The following is a 21,063-nucleotide window of genomic DNA, read 5'->3' as shown; positions in this document are numbered from 1 at the left end:
AACTAGAACCGGCCACCTAGGACTTTGTCACATAACTGCTCTGGTTGATCCTGAAATCACCTGATGGCTCCTACCTATTTCAAGAGACTGAAAGGATAAGGAGCAACACAATGGCTTAGAGGCGTTTTGTCTTCCTTAGGTGAGAAACATTATATGAACTCAAGAGATACGAAACTCTCAATATATATCAGTATCTATAAGCATATGAACACACCTTTATAAAAGGCAAATCCAAAAGATCGTAAATGTTGAATTTTTGTAGAGGCATCTTTATGTGTTACAAAAAGGGTTCACTTTGCTATTTGCAAATATTAATATATCAACTAATCCTGATCTGCAGAACTGTAGATTTCACCATATCAACACACTAAGAACACACAACTATTAGGGGAAAAAAACATACCTGCAAAGTCTATCTTGTAGCTGAATTTGGAAGTGGTAAAAGAAATGGAGCCACAAGGGTTTGCTTTGAAGCTTTTTTCGATATCTTCACTGCTAACTGAACACTGAATGTTGGTATCCGGCTTTAAGACAAACCAGAAAATTCATTTACCAGCTGTTCACAGAAACGGCTTGGCCACAGAGGCAGGTACTGGGGGACAAGACAGAGAATGGAGGGACAGAGGAAACTTGCTGACCTGTCCTAGTCACCAACACATGGGGAGAATCGGCTAAGACAACATGTGGGCAAAGGCTTAAGGATTTTCAGCACACACACAAAAAAAACTTTAACGACTGGTTATAAGGCCTTTTTCCAAAGTATTGCAATATTTTCAGATTATTGCCAAAATGACACATCTTAAGTGGCTCAAATCAAATCTTTTAAGTAGCCTTGTAAGTGAAAAAAGAAAAAAGACCACAAACTTTTGAGTGTGGGCTCACGTCTCAGCTTAACTGTTAATTAACTGTGTGACTCGGGACCAGTTACATTAACTTTCCTGAGTTTCCCAGTCTTTGGCTGTAAAAGAGTGTTAGCATCTGCTTTCAGGCTGCTATGAGGCTGGAGGAGAACACATATCTACACCCTCTGACTTGATACTGGGAGCACAGAGGCGCTTCATGCAGGCTTGGTCTCTTCCCTGATCATTTGTCCACCAAACCAGGCCTGGCCTTGCGCACACATGCCCAGCCCACACACCCCGCAGACACGCTCATCCCGCAGACACGCTCACCCTCTGGACACACAGAAAACATACACCGTACCTTCTAAGAAAACACTGAAAATCTGGGGAAGGGGAGAGGAGCCAGAAGAGTTTGACTTTTTTTTTAGTTCCGCTCTCTGACTTCCCTAAGGTTTGGTTTCTGGCGGGTGCAGCTTCTACTGATTTTTCACGCGAGCATGACGACGCTCCGCGTTTAACCCCCGCCCCACCCAGAGGGGCGCTACCTGAAACATGTGCCACTTGCCGCACTCCGCCAAGTAAAACCAGCCCCACTGTGTGTCTGACGTGTCCATCTCATCCACCTCGCTGTCTGTCGTCTTGGATAAGAATTCTTCTGCTTTGTGAAACATCTCCTGAAGTGCCGGAGAGAGGAAGAGATCGTTTTCTTAGCAACCAGTGCGCTGTTTACACATTACTTTTTTTTTTAATTTTTACTTATTTAATATATTTACTTGGCTGCAGGTCCAGGGGGCGCTAGTGGTAAATAATCCACCTGCCAATGCAGGAGACTTAAGAAACGAAAGCTTGATCCCTGGGTGGGGAAGACTCCCTGGAGGAGGAAATGGCAATCCACTCCAGTATTCTTGCCTGGAGAACCCTATGGACAGAGGAGCCTAGCAGGCCACGGTCCATAGGGTCACCAAGGGTCGGACATGACTGAAGTGACTTAGCATTCACACCGCATCTTGGTTGTGGCAATGTGGGATCCCATTCCCGAACCAAGGATTGAACATCGGCCCCCTGCATTGGGAACACTGAGTCTTAGCCACTGGACACCATGAAGTTTCTACACATCATTTTTCTTCTCAGAAAGATCTGTAATGTCAACTCTGATGCTGACAAACAGCATAGTGTCTTGCATATTGGCTCTGAAGATAAACATGTAAAATGATGAATATCACATTTGCACATCAGACATGGAACATAAAGTTCCAGTTTTTAGCAGCAACTGCTGGACAAACAGTTTGGAGGTTTTGGATTAACTGCTTATAAGAGAAGTTCCCAGAGTGGGCTGTTTAGGAAAAAAAAGAGGAAAGCTTCAGTGTGCATGCTCAGTCTCTAAGTCACGTCTGACTGTTTTGCGACCCTAGGACTGGAGCCCGCCAGGCTCCTCTGTTAGATTTCCCAGGCAAGAACACTGGAGCGGGTTGCTGTTTCCTTCTCCAGGGAATCTTCCCAAGGGGTCAAACCCAAATCTCTCATGTCCTCCACTGGCAGGCAGGTTCCTTACCACTGTACCACCTGGGAAGCCTCGATTCAGTCTGCGATTATGAAGTAAACCACAAATTTTAGTTTTACACTTAAACTGTCCACAGTCTGTTTAAAAAATCTTGGTGTTTAATTAAAAAAAAATATTGACGATCATTGCTTAACAAATATGACAATCAATCAGACACTTGGGTGGATGCATCGATGTCCCTGCCACCACTTAAGCAAGCTGTATCAGCACCAAGAAGCACTCCAGCTTCTCAGTTTAGCGCCAAGAAATGTGGCTTATCCTCTGTTCATGTATTTGGCTGAAGGATCCACGCTACCACTACTAGTTAAAACCAAATACTGACACATTTGATTTTTGTTTTAAACGTTCGTATTTCGGGAACTCCCTGGTGGTCCAGCGGCTGAGACTGAAGAGTTTTCACTGCCAGGGCCCGATTCAATCCCTGGCTAGGGAACTAAGATCCTGCAAGCTGTGTGGCGTATCTTTAAAAAAAGCAATTAATTTTCATATTTCATTTAGTGGCATGGAAAGATGTTTGTAAAATATAGTATTGAGAGTACAAAGAAGGCTATAATAAATGGAAACAGTATGATCCAATTTTAATAAAAATATACATCTATCTTTACCCACATAAATGTGTATATGTCTATATATGCACACGTGTATATGCATACACACAGAAAAGTCCAAATGGATATACGTTTAACACGGCTTTTTCTCTGAATGTTAGGATAATAATAGTAATAATAGTAACCCTTATATAACTCTTCAGTTCAGTTCACTTCAGTTCAGTCGCTCAGTCGTGTCCGACTCTTTGCGACCCCATGGACTGCAGCATGCCAGGCCTTCCTCTCTAACACCAACTCCCAGAGTCCACCCAAACTCGTGTCCATCGAGTCAATGATGCCATCCAACCATCTCATCCTCTGTCGTCCCCTTTTCCTCCTGCCCCCAATCCCTCCCAGCATCAGTCTTTTCAAATGAGTCAGCTCTTCGCACCCGGTGGCCAGTGCTGGAGTTTCAGCTTCAGCATCAGTCCTTCCAGTGAACACCCAGGACTGATCTATAGGATGGGCTCTTCCTAGGTGCCAGATGCTGTCCCCAGTACTGCACGAGCAACACTCACAACAGCCCTGTAACATAGGTACTATTACTACCCCACATTTATAAATGAGAAGGTCACAACAGGGAAGCCAGGGTTCAAACCCAGGCAGTGCAGACCCAGGGTCTGTGCACTTCCACACGATGGAACACTGCCTTATATTTCCTTATCAATGACTTTATAATCTTGTCTATATCATGTACATGTTATTATTTTTGAAAGTTTTAAACACTTTTGGGTGGAGAATGTGATGAAGAGGAGGTCACCAGAAAAGAGGGAAAGAGGTGAGTCATGAAGATTCAACTTTACCTAGAATGTAGCTTTCTGTCCTCATTCTCTAAGGGTTTTTAAATTACTAAATTTGCACAGCTAATATATGAAAATATTCTCCTTGCAAAAAAGCAGAACATTCAAGATAAAGCTAAAGACTTCTTTGACCATCACTTCCCTTCCTGGTGGCTCTCACCTGCTTTCTCCACGGTTAATCAATACTATTCACTTAACTGTGTATCATTCAGACTTTGCTGTGTGTGTGTGTGTGTGTGTGTGTGTGTGTGTGTATGTGTGTGTGTTTCATCATACACACACACAAAGTTAAACGGTTACTGGTGATTTGTCAAAACTTTAATTTCCTGTATCTCTGATTTTTTTTTTTTTTTTGGCAAAGAATATGTAGTACTTGGGTAATTTGGAAAAAATTTCATTCTTTAAAGTATCCAGAAGTGGTTTCACCTGGGCTAAGCTTCTATGCCCTTGTTGAGAAACCTTCTATGCCCAGTTTCCTTCTCACAGACCTGAGATGAGAAGATCCTTCTTCCCTGGCTGCTGGGAGACATGACGCCCAGTCCTGCAGAGTACCAAGCACAGTACCTGAGCACAGGGGATGGGGCTTGTTATTTTTTCATTCCTGTTTGGAAACTCTCTCCAAGGAATGCTTTGTAATTATGTTCAGGAATTTCCCTTCATGTTTTAAAGTGGATTGGCTGCTAAGAAATTAAAACCAGAACACCCTCAGAGCAAGAGCTGTAGATTTAGGCTCTGCTGTGTGGCTCAGTAGGTAAAGAATCCGCCTGCCAACGCAGGAGACACGGCCTTGAACCCTGGGTCAGGAAGATCCCCTGGAAGAGGAAACGGCAACCCACTCCAGTGTTCTTGCCCAGAAAATCCCATGGACAGAGGTGCCTGGCAGGCTGCAGTCCGTGAGGTCGCAGAGTCAGATGTGATTTAGCAGCTGAACACACAGCACCTGCATTCCACCTTATATATTTTACCAGGAATAAAGGCAGTGATTTAAATTTTAAGATTAGCTGTGTAAGTTATTCACAGCGCCTACTCTTCCTTATGATTTACTGTTCACCTAATTTGCCCATTTACACAGAAAGCAACAGTGACCTAAATTTAGTTTTTCTTCCGAAAATAACTTGAAAAATTGGGAAGGATGAATTTCAAGGAAATAGTTCGGATAAATATTTGGCTTATGAGTTCCATCGAGGAGAAAAGGGATGGGAAGTAGAAAAGCCCCCCGGACACAGCATACAAGCAACCGGTGTGCTGCAGTGCGTCACACTAACCCAGGACCACACTGTGAGCCAGGTCACGAGGGGGCGTGTTCACCAAAGTCCTTTCCAGGAGGCCCGTCAAAGGCAGCTGTGTGTGTGTCAGCAGGTCAGAGGGGTGCCCAGGACAGACTTGTCTTATCATCCCTGTACAGAGAGGGCCATACCACAGGCTGGTACCACTGCCCTAAGGAGCTTCAGATTTTATAAAATTCCTCGTCAACTTACACTAATGTTTTCCTCCACAATCCAAGGCACAAGAGAAGTCATTATTCTCCAATTAATGTTGGGGGGTGGGGAAACGAAATAGAGGAAAGATAATTACATTGTCTAGAATCACACAGCTGGCAGTTCAAAGAAGATTCTAGAAATACCCGAGGCCTCTGGAGCATCGGTTCTTCCCTAAGATGCCAGCCCCCTGTCTCTTCTCCTCTGGGGCTAAAGGTGAATGTGACTGCTTTGCTTCACAGATGTTATGACTTTCTTTCTATAGACTCAGTTCACAAGACTAACTTGTATGGTTTTCAACAAGTTCACCCTCCAAAGGAATGACTAGTGTATATAATTAGGCTCAAAGAGGTAAGTCAAGCTTCAGTGAATACCTTTAAAATACTGTAACCACGGAAGTAATGTATCGAGGTTATGATACATTTATAGGCAACAAAAGGAGTGTGTACAAGCTGTCCACCAGAGAGGAGGCAGTCAATAAATGTCAGTGAGATGGGTTCGATCAGCCAGGATGCCATACTCTGCTTGATCTTCTGGTTAACTGGCAGACAATGATACTTCCTGCACATCAGGCTGAGGAGAAAAAAAAAAAGTTAATGTAAAGTGGAAAAAAACGTTTTGTAAATTTTCAAGTGCAATGCGTATGCTGGAGGAGCCCGTCTACAATGCTAGCTTTTCCAAAGGGAATATTTATGGGGCCTAGGAGCAATCAGTTTGGATCATCAAATTGAAAGGCCAGGTGGAAGATAAGTTTAAAGTCAAAATCCTGGCCTGTGAGAGAAAAATGACATTCCAGATGGCTAAAACCCTCTGATGAGTTTATTAAAGTAAGTATCACTTGTTTGGTTAGTATAAACATAACACCTTGAGGAAATAATATTTGGTAATGAAAACCTCCTTGTTTCTTATATGTGTCAAAGCATGAACTGTTAGTCGATCAGTTGCATCCAACTCTTTGCCATCCCATGGGCTGCAGCCTCCTCTGTCCATGGGATTATCCAAGTAAGAATACTGGAGTGGGTTGCCATTTCCTGCTCCAAGGAATCTTTCCAACTCAAGGATCAAACCTGGGTCTCCTGCACTGCAGGCAGATTCTTCACCATCTGAGCCACCAGGAAAGCCCCCCTTATTATAGGAAGAAGGTCCAAAACTAGGCATCAAAAGCTTAGAAACAGGGTGGAACTTTTGGAATGACAAAACTGCATTTTAACTGGTGGACATTATCTTAAAGAACAACAACATTTAGTCTCTGGAAACTATCCTAAGAGCATAAAGCAAAAGAAGTATTTGCTCAAGAAAATCTACGAAGTCTCAGAGCAGGCAAGGGAGGGTCTGGCCTTTGAGCTGAGGTCTGCTCCATCAGCCCTGCTCCCCCTGCTCTGTGTTGCAGACAAGAAGACAGGGGTTTCCTCTCTGTCCAGCTGCTAGTCTGGGGCTACGACACCCTGGAAGGGGCTGCCTGCCCCCACGTGCGAAAGGTCTATTTCGGGCAGACAACACCAAGGACTCGTCTCCTTTCCTCTACCCAGTCCCCACTCATTTGGTGGAAGCTCCCGTCCAGACCCAACATGCTGTGAATACGGGGCCCTGACTGCTTCCACCTAGTCTGCTCCCAGGGTAAAGTTTTCATGGCAGGAGGAGTAAGTCAAGACGACCGAGGGCTGTCATCTCCCCTCTCGCCCAGTGCCCACTCAGAGGAAGGTGGCACTCTGGGAAGAACAGGCTCCCATCTCCAGTTCCAGGCACAGTGACACTGGGGTTCTATTTACCGGAGCAAAGGTACACCCCTGCTTAGGGTGCAGAGATCCATGTATCTGCCTGAGGGGGCTGGCTCTACATGAACAAAGAGTAGAGAACCTCATGCCTAAGAACATCATTGGAAAAAAAAAAAATAGCAATCTTTTCATGAAATTAAGGAGAAGCTCTGATATAAGCAGAATGGCAGACTAGTCAAAAAGTTAACATAGAGAACCAGGGAAAGCCAACAAGAGCCCACATGGAATCAACAGTGGCAGTGGGAAGGCTGTGCACAAGCTCTAGGCTGTACCAACCCAGGAGTGGTCAGAGCAGGTCCTGGGGCCGATGTGACATCTCCAAGGCTGCACACCAATCCATCAGCATGGGGGGAATCTCACTGGCACAGGGGCTTAAACATTTCTTCTAACAAAACACCGAGTAAACCGCCCTTTTCCACCGAGTCTTTTATTAAAAAATCAGTTGTCCATGTTTGTGGGCCTACTTCTAGACCTTCTATTCTAATAAACATTTTTTCTATTTTGAATACACGGTTTTGAGTGGAGTTTCATGTCATGTTGCTTGCTCAGTCGTGTCCAACTCTCTGAACTGTAGCCCGCCAGGCTCCTTTATCTATGGGATTTTCCAGGCAAGAATACTGGAGTGGGTTGAAATTTCCTCCTCCAGGGGATCTTCCGGATCCAGGGATTGAACCCACGTCTCTGGCATCTCCTACATTAGCAGGTGGATTCTTTACCACTAGTGCCACTTAGGAAGTCCAGTTTCATACTCAATCTTTTAATCAGGTAGCATTCAGTTCAGTTCAGTTGCTCAGTTGTGTCCAATTCTTTGCGACCCCATGAACTGCAACACGCCAGGCCTCCCCGTCCATCAACTCCTGGAGTCCACCCAAACCCATGTCCATTGTGTCGGTGATGCCATCCAACCATCTCATCCCCTGTCGTCCCCTTCTCCTCCTGCCCTTAATCGTTCCCAGCATCAGGGTCTTTTCAAATGAGTCAACTCTTTGCATGAGGTGGCCAAAATATTGGAGTTTCAGCTTCAGCATCAGTCCTTCCAATGAACACTCAGGACTGATCTCCTTTAGGATGGACTGGTTGGATCTCCTTGCAGTCCAAGGGACTCTCAAGAGTCTTCTCCAACACCACAGTTCAAAAGCATCAATTCATCAGTGCTCAGCTTTCTTCACAGTCCAACTCTCACACCCATACATGACCACTGGAAAAACCATAGCCTTGACTAGATGGACCTTTGTTGGCAAAGTAATCTCTCTGCTTTTTAATATGCTGTCTAGGTTGGTCATAACTTTCCTTCCAAGGAGTAAGTGTCTTTTAATTTCATGGCTGCAATCATGATCTGCAGTGATTTTGGAGCCGCCAAAAAATAAAGTCTGACACTGTTTCCACTGTTTCCCCATCTATTTCCCATGAAGTGATGGGACCAGATGCCATGATCTTAGTTTTCTGAATATTGAGCTTTAAGCCAACTTTTTCACTTTCCTCTTTCACTTTCATCAAGAGGCTCTTACAGTTCTTCACTTTCTGCCACAAGGGTGGTGTCATCTGCATATCTGAGGTTATTGATATTTCTCCCGGCAATCTTGATTCCAGCTTGTGCTTCTTCCAGCCCAGCGTTTCTCATGATGTACTCTGCACAGAAGTTAAACAAGCAGGGTGACAATATACAGCCTTGACGTACTCCTTTTCCTATTTGGAACCAGTCTGTTGTTCTATGTCCAGTTCTAATTGTTGCTTCCTGACCTGTATACAGGTTTCTCAAGAGGAGGTCAGGTGGTCTGGTTAGCACTCCAAATTTGTTCTTCTTTCTCAGAACTGCTTTGGCAAGTCTAGGTCCGTTCATGTTCGACTGGGATTGAATAGTGAATGAGCTACCTCGAACTGGCATCTCAACAATATTTAGTATTCCAACCCATGAATGAGGTATGTCTCTTGACTTATTTACATCTTCTTTAACTGTTTTCAATAATGTTTTATAGTTTTCGATGTACAGATCCCACACATCATGTACAGATCCCACACATCATTTCTGCAAGATTCATACCTATTTTTGATACTATTGTAAATGGAACTGCATTTGAAATTTCAATTTCTGATTGAATGTTGCTAGTATGTAGATATATGTTGATTTGGGGATATGGTTTCTGTATTTGGCAACCTTAGTAAACTCACTTATTAATTCTAGAAAACTTCTGGACATTTCATCACATTTCTATATAGGCATCATACAGACAGAAGCTTTCCTTCTTTCTTCTAGCATACAGATGTCTGTTTTTTCTTTTCTGTGCTTTTTCTTGTCTTACTACACTGGTTATAATTTCCAGGATAAAGGTACATAAACAACAAGCATCACTGCCTCATTCCTGATTTGAGTGGGGCAGCATTCAGTCTTTGACTACTAAGTTTAATATTAGATACAGGTATTTCATAGATGTCCCATGTGTCAGGGGTCCCCAAGGTCAACCTGAGGCTCATGAGAGAAGAATTCACAGGACTCAGAGTTGGTCGATTCATGGCTATAGTTTATTACAGTAAAAGTATACAGAGTGAAATAAACACCAAAAGGAAATTGGATGGGGTGAAGTCCAGAGGAACCATGTTCAAGCTTTCAAGTGTCCCTTCCCACTGGAGTCACACAGGACACTTAATTCTCCCAGAAACTCTGTGGGCAACAGAGTGCTGCCCACCAAGGACATTCACCTGAGCCTAGGTGTCCAGGGGTTCTACTGGGTATTGGTCATGCAAGCACATAGCACCTGTGTGGGTGACCCACCTCAGCTGCCAAAGTTCCAGACCTCCAGAAGGTTAGAACTCACCATGAATCACATTGCTAGTATAAACTATCTGGACACTGATGGAGCATGGCTGAAGATCGCGACCATGCAATTACACTCATTAGATAACCAATTCCAAGAGTTCAGTTCTTTGGAGTTCAGCAAAAGACAGTCATGAAAACAGGTATTGGTCATTGCACATTCTTGAGAATGTGCAGAGTTTGAGCAGCCCAGGCCTGTTCAGTTAACCTTTTCTGTACACCCCTTCTCAGGCTGAGCATGTTTTCTTCTGGTCCTAGGCAGCTCAGAACTTGTATCAGGAATAGATACTGGATTTTGTCAAATGCGTTTTCTGCATGCATTGAAATAATCATATGGTTTTTCATTTTAGTGTATTTGCAGATGAGTTATACTGATTGCTGGGCTTCCCTGATGGCTCAGATGGTAAAGAATCTGCCTGCAATGCAGGAGACCTGGGTCTGATCCCGGGTCAGGAAGATCCCCTGAAGAGAATGGCTACCCACTCCAATATTCTGCCTGAAGAATCCCAGGCACAGAGTCCATGGGGTCACAAAGAGTCAGACATGACTGAGTGATTAGCACATACTGATTGCTATTCAAATATTAAACAAACCTTGAATTTGGGGGATAAACACCATTTGGTAATGATGCATTAACCTTATATATTATTAGGTCTCATTTGTTAAAATTTCCTTTAGAATGTTTGTGTCTACATTCATTAGGGATGTTGATCTGTAGTTGTCTTATAGCATCTTTGACTGGTTTTGGTATTGGCATGGTGACAGTTTCATAGAATGAGTGGTGAAGTATTACCTTAATTTCAATTTTCTGAAAGTCTGTGCAAAATTGTTATTATTTCTTCCTTAAATGTTTATAAAAATCACTGGCAAGCAACTGCACTTGCAGTTTTCTTTGTGGGTAAGTTTTTTCTACAAATTTAAATTTTTTAGTAAATACTGGGCTATTTGTGTGATTTATTTCTTGAGGGTGCTTTGGTAATTTGTGTCTTAGAGAGAACATGTCCATTTTATCTCAGTCATCACACTAACTGACATTCAGTTGTTCATAACAATCCCCTTACTATCCTTTCACATTTGTAGAATATGTAGTGATACTATCTCTCTCATTCTCAATATTGGTAATTTGTATTCCCTTTTTCTATTTTTTCTTCTGGTTTCATTTTCTCTGTTGTTTCATTTTCGTGATTTTCACTCTAAACTTTATCTCTTTGTTCCTGCTTTAGTTTAATTTGCTCTTCTTTTTCTCATTTCTTAAGGAGGAAGCTGTGGTCACTGATTTGTGGCTTTTTTTATATATAAGCAGCTATAACTATAAATTTCCCTCTGAGTACTGCTTAGCAGCATACCACAAATTTGATAGGTTTTCATGTTCTATTTTCCCTTATTTCTTTAATCAATGAGTTTTGTAAGGTTACTATTTACTTACCAATACTTGAGGATTTTTACAGATCTTTTGTTTACTGAATTCTAATTTAATTCCATTTCACTCAGACAGCATACCTATGACCCCAATTCTTTTAAATGTATTTAGACTCCGTTCATGGCCCAGATATATGATCTATATTGCTAAATATTCTCTGTGTAGTTAAAAAAATAAACGTGTATTCAGCAGTTGTTGGATGTAATTAATGGTCTATAAATATTGATCAGCTGAAGCTGATGTTGATAATGTTGTTCAAGTCTTCTATACCCTTGCTCATTCCTAACTACTTATTCCATCAATTATTGAGACAGGAGTATTAAAATCTCCAACTAAAATGGGATTTGTCTATTTCTCCTTAACTGTTTTACTAGTTTTGTTTCATGTATCTTGATACTCTGTTATTGGGTGTATAAATGTTTAAAGTTGTTTCTGATGAACTGACTTCTTTATCATTAGGATATGGCATTCTTTATAACTAATAATACCATTATCACTGAAACCTACTATAATATTAATACCACTCTTTCTCTCAACTAGAGTTAGCACTGTGTATCTCTTTCCATTTAGTTTTATCCTACTTGTGTCTTCATTTTCCATGTGTGTTTCCTGTAGACAATTTACAGCTGGGTTTTGCTTTTTAATCCAATCTGACAATCTGCCTTCTAACTGGGATGTTTGGAGTATTACTTACTATTATTGATTGGTTAGGTTTATCATCTTGCTATTTGCTTTTTACTTGTCCCCTGTTCTTTGTCCCCTTTTCATCTTTTTTTTTCAATCTTCTTTTCGGTTGAGTGCTTTGGGGATTCCGCCTCTTCTCCTGTGGAGGCTTACTAACTATAACTGTGTGTCTACACACACTGTGCTTGTTGGTTCCCTTTCCAGGCACGCTAACACCTACTCTAACTCGGGTTTGCCAGCTTCTGGCCCAGTATCTCCTACCACTGTCACAGACGGACACACGCACGCACACAGGCACTTGCCAGGACCTCCAATGAGCTGTCCTCAGTCCTGTGCACGTTTATCAGACCTTATCTTATTTAACCTCTCAGTAACATTTTACCCATTAATCTAAATTACTTTTTTCTCAGTTTTCATTGAATCACACTCTCCAAACCATCTTAGATTTCTGGCCATGATCCTCAACCGTTTGCATCTTTACATCTATTCATGCTATCACTTGACAGGTTCCTGGTGCTCGGTCCTAGTCCCTTTTTGTCTTCCTTAGCATCTTTAAAACATGGTCCTTAAGAATTAGGAAGTAGTTCAAAGGCATTTTCAGAGAAAAAAAAGTAAAGGAAGAAATTTGTTCACATGCAGTTTGCAAAGTTGAAATATAAGCTTAATAATGATTTTCACAAAAATCCTTTATTTTCTTACCATAACGCCTATGTTCGGTCTGTGTTAATCAGCTCATATAAGCTGGTGTTCAGCAAATATAATGGTGTAAAAACAAATAAACTTCCACACAATTTTCAAACAGAGCCCAAATCAATCTCCTTTGTTGATAAGGATACAGAGGAACCCAGGCTAAACAGGCATTACCCAGCTAAAATGGGCAAAAGTCTTGATATTGCTGAGAACCTATCAATCCAAATTTAATGCCCAATTTAACTGCTGTGACCAAAAAAAAACAAGCTCTTGACAAAATTTCTTTATTAAATTACTCTGTTGGAAGTCACATCTTATCAATGGCACATGATACAGCAGAGCGATTGTTATCACTTGAGTGTTTCAACATGTATTTAGTTTTAAAATTGAACAGACTACAAGAGAGAAAATACAAATCCATTCTTGTAGCACATGTAGTATGTAACAGGGTAGGAGAACTCAACAGCCTTCTGTTCTGTTTACTGATGGGAACTCATGGTACAAGGGAAGTTGGCTTTCATTCAGGCAATGATACTTTTGTGGGCTGTGATGTGGGCTGGAAAAGGTGCAATCCATTCACAACTAAAAGAGCTCAAGCTATACAAACAGCAAGGAAATGTGCTGCTGGGTTCCTAAATGATGCTTAAACATCTGGGACACTCAGAAGGCAGTGATGCGCCTCCCGAGTGTAACTGGGTGTGGAAGGAAACAGTGAAAACCAAGTACCAGCAAATCCTGCCACCTCAGAGCACGTGCTTTCAGACGCTGAAGGAAGAAATGGCAGTGTCTGTAAGATTCCTCTTCCCACCTGATTTACCGGCTGCCAAGGATAAAAGTGCTGACAAGAGTTGCTGAAGGGAGGGATGAGATTAAAAACACTTCTTCGTGATACGGATTAAGCCTATGGTCAAGCTTGATTTCCAGAGGCCTACGGAAGTGATGCTGAAACACAGTCAGCATCGTAAATAACGGCAACCTACTAGTCCAAGGCCAAAACATCGCTAAACCCTTTTTTACCCCAAGTTTTAATGCTGAGAATACAATACCAGATTTCACAAAGTCACCAAACTATGCTGGAAATGGCTCAATTGCTAGGCTCTGATTTCTTCCAAGAATCTGATGGTTTTCCTGACTCATTGGAGAGGAAGACTGACCTTAGTATTGTGAATATATAAAGAACACAACCGGTGTTACAAGAGAACAGGAACAGATACTTTCCAGAAACTGAAGCAGTCCAAGAATCCACTTGCTCCCATCTTCCAAACATCCTGGCTGGTTGAATCCTACAGTTATCTGATATTATAAGTGTGTCAATTTGGTGACTGTGTTGACCTGGGTTGACCCACCCTGCTCTCCTCAACCCTGGACCACACACTACAGCTCCCTAAGTGCCTCCCCACGGTCCTTCAGATGTCCATCTGTGCAAGTTCTAGTCACTGCCAGAACAAACCACCACCAATTCAGTGACTTATAAGAACACACTTTCTCATCTCACAGGTCTGTTGCGGTCTGATGTGGGACTCACAGGCTAAAATTAAGATGGGCTTGGTTCCCACCTGGAGGCTGCTGGGGGGCTCAATTTCCTCGGCTTTTCCAGCTTCTAAAAGCCGATCGCACTGCTTGCTTTACGGCTCCCTTAAGTCCATCTCCAGTCAGCAATGATGCACATCTGTGATTCTTCCTCCAGCCTCACGCTCCCTCTGACTCACTCCTATCTCCATCTTCTGCTTTTAAGGACCCCAGTGATGACGACACTGGGTACACCTGTACAATTCAAGATACACTCCCCATTATTAGTCAGCTGACCAGCAATCTTAACTCCCTTTTGCTCCGTGACCTGACAAGAGTCACACTTTCTGGTGACCAGGATGTGGAGACCTTTGGCAGCCCATCACTCTGCCTCGCATACTCTCTAACACAGAACTCATTTTCCCCACAGCAGCCAGAATGATCTTTGTAAAACCCCTCCTCTGAGGGTAAAAGTCAAATCCTAAACAGGTGCCACAAATCCACACGTGGCCTGTTCCTAACTACCTACCGGCCGGACTCCTGGTTCCTGGCGTTCCAGCCACAGATGGCTTCTCTCTCAAGCTCCTTCCTGCCTCGGGGCCTTCGCTCGGGGCATCTCTGCTGTCTGAACAGCCCTCCTCCCCTCCCATGATGACTGTACCTGGCTAACCCTTGCTCAGTCCCTCAAATCTCTGCAGAAGGAGCTCTCACTGGGTGGCCTGACCGGATGGATCTCCGAGTCCAGCACTAGCTCCTCCTGTTACACATTCCAGTGTGCTTTTTCTTTCAGAGCTTCTACTATGGTTGGAGTTGAACGCTAAGGTGCAGTTATTGGTGTAATGTCTGCCTCACTGCATAGACTGCAAACCCACAAGGGCCAGGCCTGCTGGGTTGCTCACTACTGTGAACTCTGGGCCTGAGAACTCACTGGCTTATAGTAAGTGCTAAATAAATGAGTGAGCGACCTCAGACCTTATTTCCAAAGCAAGTCTACTCTGGGAGGGGAAGCTGCACGTGCCAAAGGCCTCAACACCCTGCATGAGCACCAGGCCAGGGGGGGCTCCCTCGGTGAACCACCCCACGCCATCCCTTCAGGCCTCAACCATGAACACGCACCCCCAGCTTTGTCTCCGACTGTTCTGCCCTGACACCAGACTCACCCCTAAGCCCTGTGCAGCGCCCACCATGCCAATTCCAGGAGGGCCGCATTGTCTTTCTCCTCCTATTCGTGGGCGACATCACTAGAAAGTCCTGAATCCCCAGAGATGTCATCACAAAGATTTTCTGCAGTTCAGGAGCCCTTCCTTTAGCTCTGGTTTCCTGCAGCCCTCCCCACAGGGTCTTTTCTACTCACTCTAAATCCTACATCCCAAGTTGGAATGGGAAAAGCACTTGTTCTGGGGACAGAAAGCTCTGTGTTGAAAACTGGGCTGTCCTTATTCAGAAAATGCACCCAAGGTTGAGCCTTTGTCTCATCATTAAACAAAGGACAGTAATTTACACCCCTCCCCACCTCACAGAAGTACCAGAGGACCCCGTAAACTAGTCAGTGTTGCCCCCAGCCACCAAACATCGCACACATCACACACCTCTCTAAGCTCAGCTAAACCCATTGCCAGAACAATTATAGAGAACGCCAAGACAATGCCAAAGTTCTCGGTGACCTCCCAGCAAGTCAGGTGCTGGGGCAGAGGAGGGGCTGGGGGAGCTGAAGTTTGAGTAAGAAAGACAAAAAGTGTACGACTATTCTCTCAAGACGCTGGACACAGAAAGGAGAGAAGTCTGGAAGCACCTGTCAGTTACCAAACCCCAAGTGGATGCTGATCTTGAGAACATGTCTGCATAGACACTACACTGTCTAAACTTTCCCTGCGAGGAACCCACCCTACCTCCATCCCCCCTCCAGCCCAAGGGTACGTCTATGAAAGACACTGCCTACTCCACACACACACAGCCACAGATGTCAGCTGCCACCCCCTACAGCCCTCCACACTCATTCTCTCGCGATGTCCTCACCTAGACTTGACCCACCAGCCATGCTCTTCTTCCATGTCACTCCTCCACTGAAGCTGTACGGGTCATTCTCTCTTGCTTTCGCGGGCTTCAGCTATTTTGCTTCCTCTGTTCTTTCCATGAGACCACATCATGTGACTCGGACACCTAGCTCAAACTGTAAGTTACTTCACTAAACCTACCCAGTCCCCCAGACAGCCTCTGGCAACACTGGCCCCATTCAAACTATACCTCCAGCCCTTGAGGATAGGCTCTGACGCGGTCCAGGTTTGCACTGGTCCCTTCCTAGTGTCTGGAGTAAGCAGGTGTTTATCTCGTGTTTGTTGATGGGGTGAAATCATGACTTGACGGCTCAGGGAGCTGGGTTTAGACATGCTACCTGTGAACTCTTGGACAGACAACCAGTAGCTCTGTCCATCTCCCAGTTCAGAGAAGGGGTCAGGATTAATGGCATACATTGGGCAGGCACGGCCATCAGAGTGATACCTGAAGCCTGGGAGTTCAGAAAGACGCACCGAGACAAGAACAAGGGGAAGGTGGAACGTTTCAGGACAGAAAAAGGCAGTGCAGCTAAGCCAAGATCAGGATTCAAGGACAAATCACAGGAAGGCAAAGAAATCCAAAGAAGTACAGTCCCAGAAAATTCCAAAAGAAGAGAGAGGAGGTTGTGAGAAACACTTCCAGTGGCATTAATGCTGCAGAAAGACAGAAGAGGGTCAGGGGTGCAGGTAGCCGTTGTGCATGGTGATCCGTAAGCTCCTGGTGACCTCCCAGCAAGCCAGGTGCTGGGGCAGAGGCAGGGCTGGCGGAGCTGAGGTTTGAGTAAGAATGACAGAAAGTGTAAGACTATTCTCTCAAGATGCTGGACAGAGAAAGGAGAGAAGTCGGGAAGCAGCTCAGCTGTGATGATAAAACAACAGAGGAAAAGGAGGCTTGGCAGGTGGAGTGCCGCGCTGACTTACAAACATCATCACGGCTCCCGCCAAGCGCAGGACAGAGGCAGCGAGGACATGGGTGCTAAGAGTTCCGTGGCTTCCCCACCTGCTTGATCTTGGCAAAGTCATTTCCTCCTCCCTCCGCTACATCACTAGACTGTTCTCACCGTCCGAGCTAACAAGGGAAAAGGAATTTCACAAGAGTTTATCACTCTTTATGAACTAAGACCCTGTTACTGCAAGAGATGACTTGTTATCTTAAGAGACGTTTGTCACTTTTCACTTTCTGTCATCAGAGAGAAGCTGGAACTCCCTCCCATGTAATGTTGACACTTAATCTATTTTCAGCAAAGAGGGGTAAGACAATGGCAGAGAGAGCAAAAGGCAGGGCAAGGTCAGGGTATGCAGAGTCAGGCAGTGATGGTGCTCCTTCCAAGTCCTTTCTGCAGATCTTGCCGTTTTCCTAAACTGAGGGACACTGGCCAAGGGCTGCCTCCCCCAGTGGGTGGAGAACTGCCAGGAACCCCCACTGGAACTGAGAACATGCCGCCTGTCAACCGGGTCTGCCTCAGTCGGTGCCTGGCTGGTAAAAGACTTGAACAGAATCACCACCAACCTGTCTTGAAAAAGGAAAATAAAACTGTGTGCTGAGATAAAGTTTATTTATAGCTCCTTGGTTTTCTTGTGTGGGGTTTCCCCCCACCCAAGGAAATGCTGCAAGTGCATGGTGATTTTCCACACTCCAAACATGTCTGGGGGACTTTCCAGGTGGAAGGGGCGGCTGCTTCTAGTATTACCACAGCCAGAGTCAGTGCAGTTATCTCCCCAAAACACTTGCAAGTAGAATACAGTATCACACAGGAGGTGTATTTGCCAGAGGAGATATATTTGCAGATTACAGGTGGCATATCAGAGTCATAGATACTACCAAAACAATACAGGGAGAAATTAGCAGACATCTTCAATTAAAGCAGTTCACTATGCCTTCCTCCACAAAGCAGAATTTATTATACCATTCAATGGAAAGAAATGGTAAACAGTAATTTACACTGGTGGGTAACACAGAGTCATCTGTATTTATCTTTAGGATGCTTTTTTTTTTTTCATCTTCCCAATTGTGTTTGGTTTAGAGAAACATTAAAATTAATTTTTACTCCAGGAGCACAGCTGGACAGACAATCCAGATGCTTCTTCTATTAAAAGAAACTAACAAATTGCCAGAGGAAACCCAAATGCAGGATGCTGGCTGTATTTATATAGAATAGACCTGGGTTCAGTCCCTGGGTTGGGCAGATCTCCTGGAGAAGGGAAAAGCTACCCACTCCAGTATTCTGGCCTGGAGAATTCCATGGACTATGTAGTCCATGGGGTTGCAAACAGTTGGACATGACTGAGCAACTTTCACTTCACAAACTGTCCTTATTGATAGTATTCATATGCTCAGAGGAAGAAAAACAGTATCAGTAAGAAAACACAGGACCATTAAGACATATTAGAGTGGCAAGACAAGGGTCAGAAGAAGAATGTGGGTTTGTAGGTGCAAAGTTCATCACAATTAACAAAAGTCAGTCTGCTCTACTGAAATCAAGCAAAATCGCTAGAATGATTTCAGAGAAAACCAACCATTCCTTCCAAAGAAGTGAGATAATGCCATAACAAACTAAATACAGGAGATATTCACTAGCGCCTCTATAACCCTCACAAACACACCAGTGACCCAATAGTGAATTCTGATATGTACGTTATGGAGAAAGAGAAAAAAAAAAATGGAGCAAAGGAGTCTTCCCAGTTTTGATACAATGGCCTTTGTGAATTCAAGGGGCATTTACTGAGCACCTACTATATGCCAGGCTCTCTTCCCTAGTCTTTGGATGCCACAGGAAACAAAACAGACAAAAATCTCTGCCCCTGTGGAGCTTACAACATAATGAAGGATTTAAGACATGTGACTTTGAGCAAGACATGTACTTAGATGAGTAAAGATGTGTTATGGAGAAACCAGGAAGAGGACAGCCAATAAAAACTGAATACACACACACACACATAATAATAATATATGAAACTGACTGATGACAGCGAAAGTGAATATATAAGCAGAATACATTCTCACAATCTGCAATTATTTTTGCTAAAATCAAAACCCGGCAATTACTTTCCTCTGATGTGGCCTTATATTAGAGGATTCTATGTCTGAGCCAAAAAAAAAAGTCTTAAATGATGACCATCATTACATGAAGTTCTGGGATGGAACCACAACATGCAGCGAAAAAATCCAGACCAACAGACTAGTCTCTACTTGGGAAAAACAGATGGAAATTTACTGATAACTCTCTTCTTTACCTGGAAATATACTCCAGGAACGAGGAAGATGTAGTACTGATGACAGAAAAGGAGTTACTGCAAATATGGAAACTGGGTTACTAAAGTAGACTCAGGAATTTCTCTCAATAGACGGGGCAGCTGCACATATTTTGGCCAACAATTCGCTGATACATGATTCTGCCATTTTCCAGTTAACTCAAAGGTGTAAACAGCGTCTAACTGTGTTACCAGGCGACTTCGCCTCTAACAGGAGACTAATAGAAATACTCCTGGCAAACGGACTCCTCTCTTTTAAAGCTGCATATTAAACGAAGGTACAAAAACAAAATAAAAATATATGTAGACACAATGCGAATACCGGAGGGAGAAAGACTTGCAGGGGGAACGCTCCAGGTCACCACTTCTGTCCACCCGGGGGAGAAAAAAAAAATCTAAGAACACACGTTCGCCCTCCACCCCTCCCACCCGTTTTCCCAGGCTGTCCATCAAAAAGGGGAAAGGCGCCCCGGCGGTTCCTCTTAGGCCCATTCAGGGGAGAGTCCGGGGGGAAAGCCCCTTCGCTTTGGATAGGGGTGAGGTGGAGGGCTGGCAAGTACACCTGAGCCTAACGAAGACTCACAGGTTCGAGGCCCAGGAAACGCCAGCCAGACAGCAAAACGCAGTCTAAAACGACAGTGTGGAGGGATGGGGAGCAGAGTAACCACAGCGAGTCCAAATCAATCACTGGGACGGGACAGACAGCCTGCCCGGCACTGGAGACCCACCAAGCCTTCTCCACTGTTCGCAAGGTGCTGCCGGAGCCGCCGAACCCGGGGCCTCCGCGTTCTCGGAACTCAACAGCCGGCCGGCGGGGCCAGGAGGGGTGCGGGGTGTGGGGGGCGCAGTTCCCGGGAACTCCGCCCGCCCTCTCCCGTCAACCCCGCCCATCGGTCCGCCCCATCCCACCCGGCTACTCACCGGATTCGCTTCCCACATAGCGGTGGCGAAATCGAGCGGAGAGAGCCTAGGGGAAGGGGCCGGCCGCAGGGTCGGGGCACTGGATTTTTCCGAGGGTCCCCGGGAGCCAAGGGACGGAGAGGCAACCTTCTCGTAGGCCTCCTTCTCCCCTGTCACAGGCCGGCGTCTTTGGACCCCAAACCTCCCGACTTCCGGCTGCAGCCGGCCAACCAACGCCGGCCCCGCCCTGTCCCCGGAAGCCCGCCCCGCCCCTGACGCTCCCTTCCGGTCTCGGCGCGGGGTGGGCGGAGCCTGCCAGGGTCTGAGTGGTCCTGGGCTTTTTAAAGGGTTTTCAGTCCAAGCACACGTCCAGGCCTGCAGTTGAAGTGTAACGTCCACTCTGAGAGAACCTCGCTGACTGTTCTTCCTCTTATATTTATTGATCACCGCGTAGTGACCAAGAGGTAGACAGGCCTGAGAATTAATAGCCCGCAGGACAAGCTTTCCGGAGAAGGCACTGGCACCCCACTCCAGTACTCTTGCCTGGAAAATCCCATGCATGGAGGAGCCTGGAAGGCTGCAGTCCGTGGGGTCGCTGAGCGTCGGACACGACTGAGCGACTTCACTTTCACTTTTCACTTTCATGCATTGGAGAAGGAAATGGCAACCCACTCCAGTGTTCTTGCCTGGAGAATCCCA

General features: G+C 44.8%; 1 protein-coding gene across 4 annotated transcripts in view; it reads right to left on the bottom strand.

Moving 5' to 3' along the window:
• Nucleotides 1-20,614, bottom strand: part of PARP11 (poly(ADP-ribose) polymerase family member 11) — a 33,736-nt gene extending 13,122 nt beyond the window's left edge. Inside the window, exons 1-4 of one of the 4 annotated variants that reach the window (XM_061418214.1) lie at nucleotides 20,386-20,527; nucleotides 5,643-5,841; nucleotides 1,388-1,516; nucleotides 404-524 (exon numbers count right to left, since the gene is read on the bottom strand). In XM_061418214.1, coding sequence (XP_061274198.1) covers nucleotides 404-524; nucleotides 1,388-1,516; nucleotides 5,643-5,837 — 445 coding nt within the window. In that variant the 5' untranslated portion in view covers nucleotides 5,838-5,841; nucleotides 20,386-20,527. The other 3 variants (XM_061418212.1, XM_061418213.1, XM_061418211.1) reach the window with 3 other exon arrangements.
• Nucleotides 20,615-21,063: the final 449 nt, after the last annotated feature.

Source organism: Bos javanicus, chromosome 5 (genome assembly GCF_032452875.1).
Source record: "Bos javanicus breed banteng chromosome 5, ARS-OSU_banteng_1.0, whole genome shotgun sequence".
NCBI lineage: Eukaryota > Metazoa > Chordata > Mammalia > Artiodactyla > Bovidae > Bos > Bos javanicus.
The sequence above is the reverse complement of the archived record's forward strand: the minus strand, read 5'-3'. Positions and strand labels throughout refer to the sequence as shown.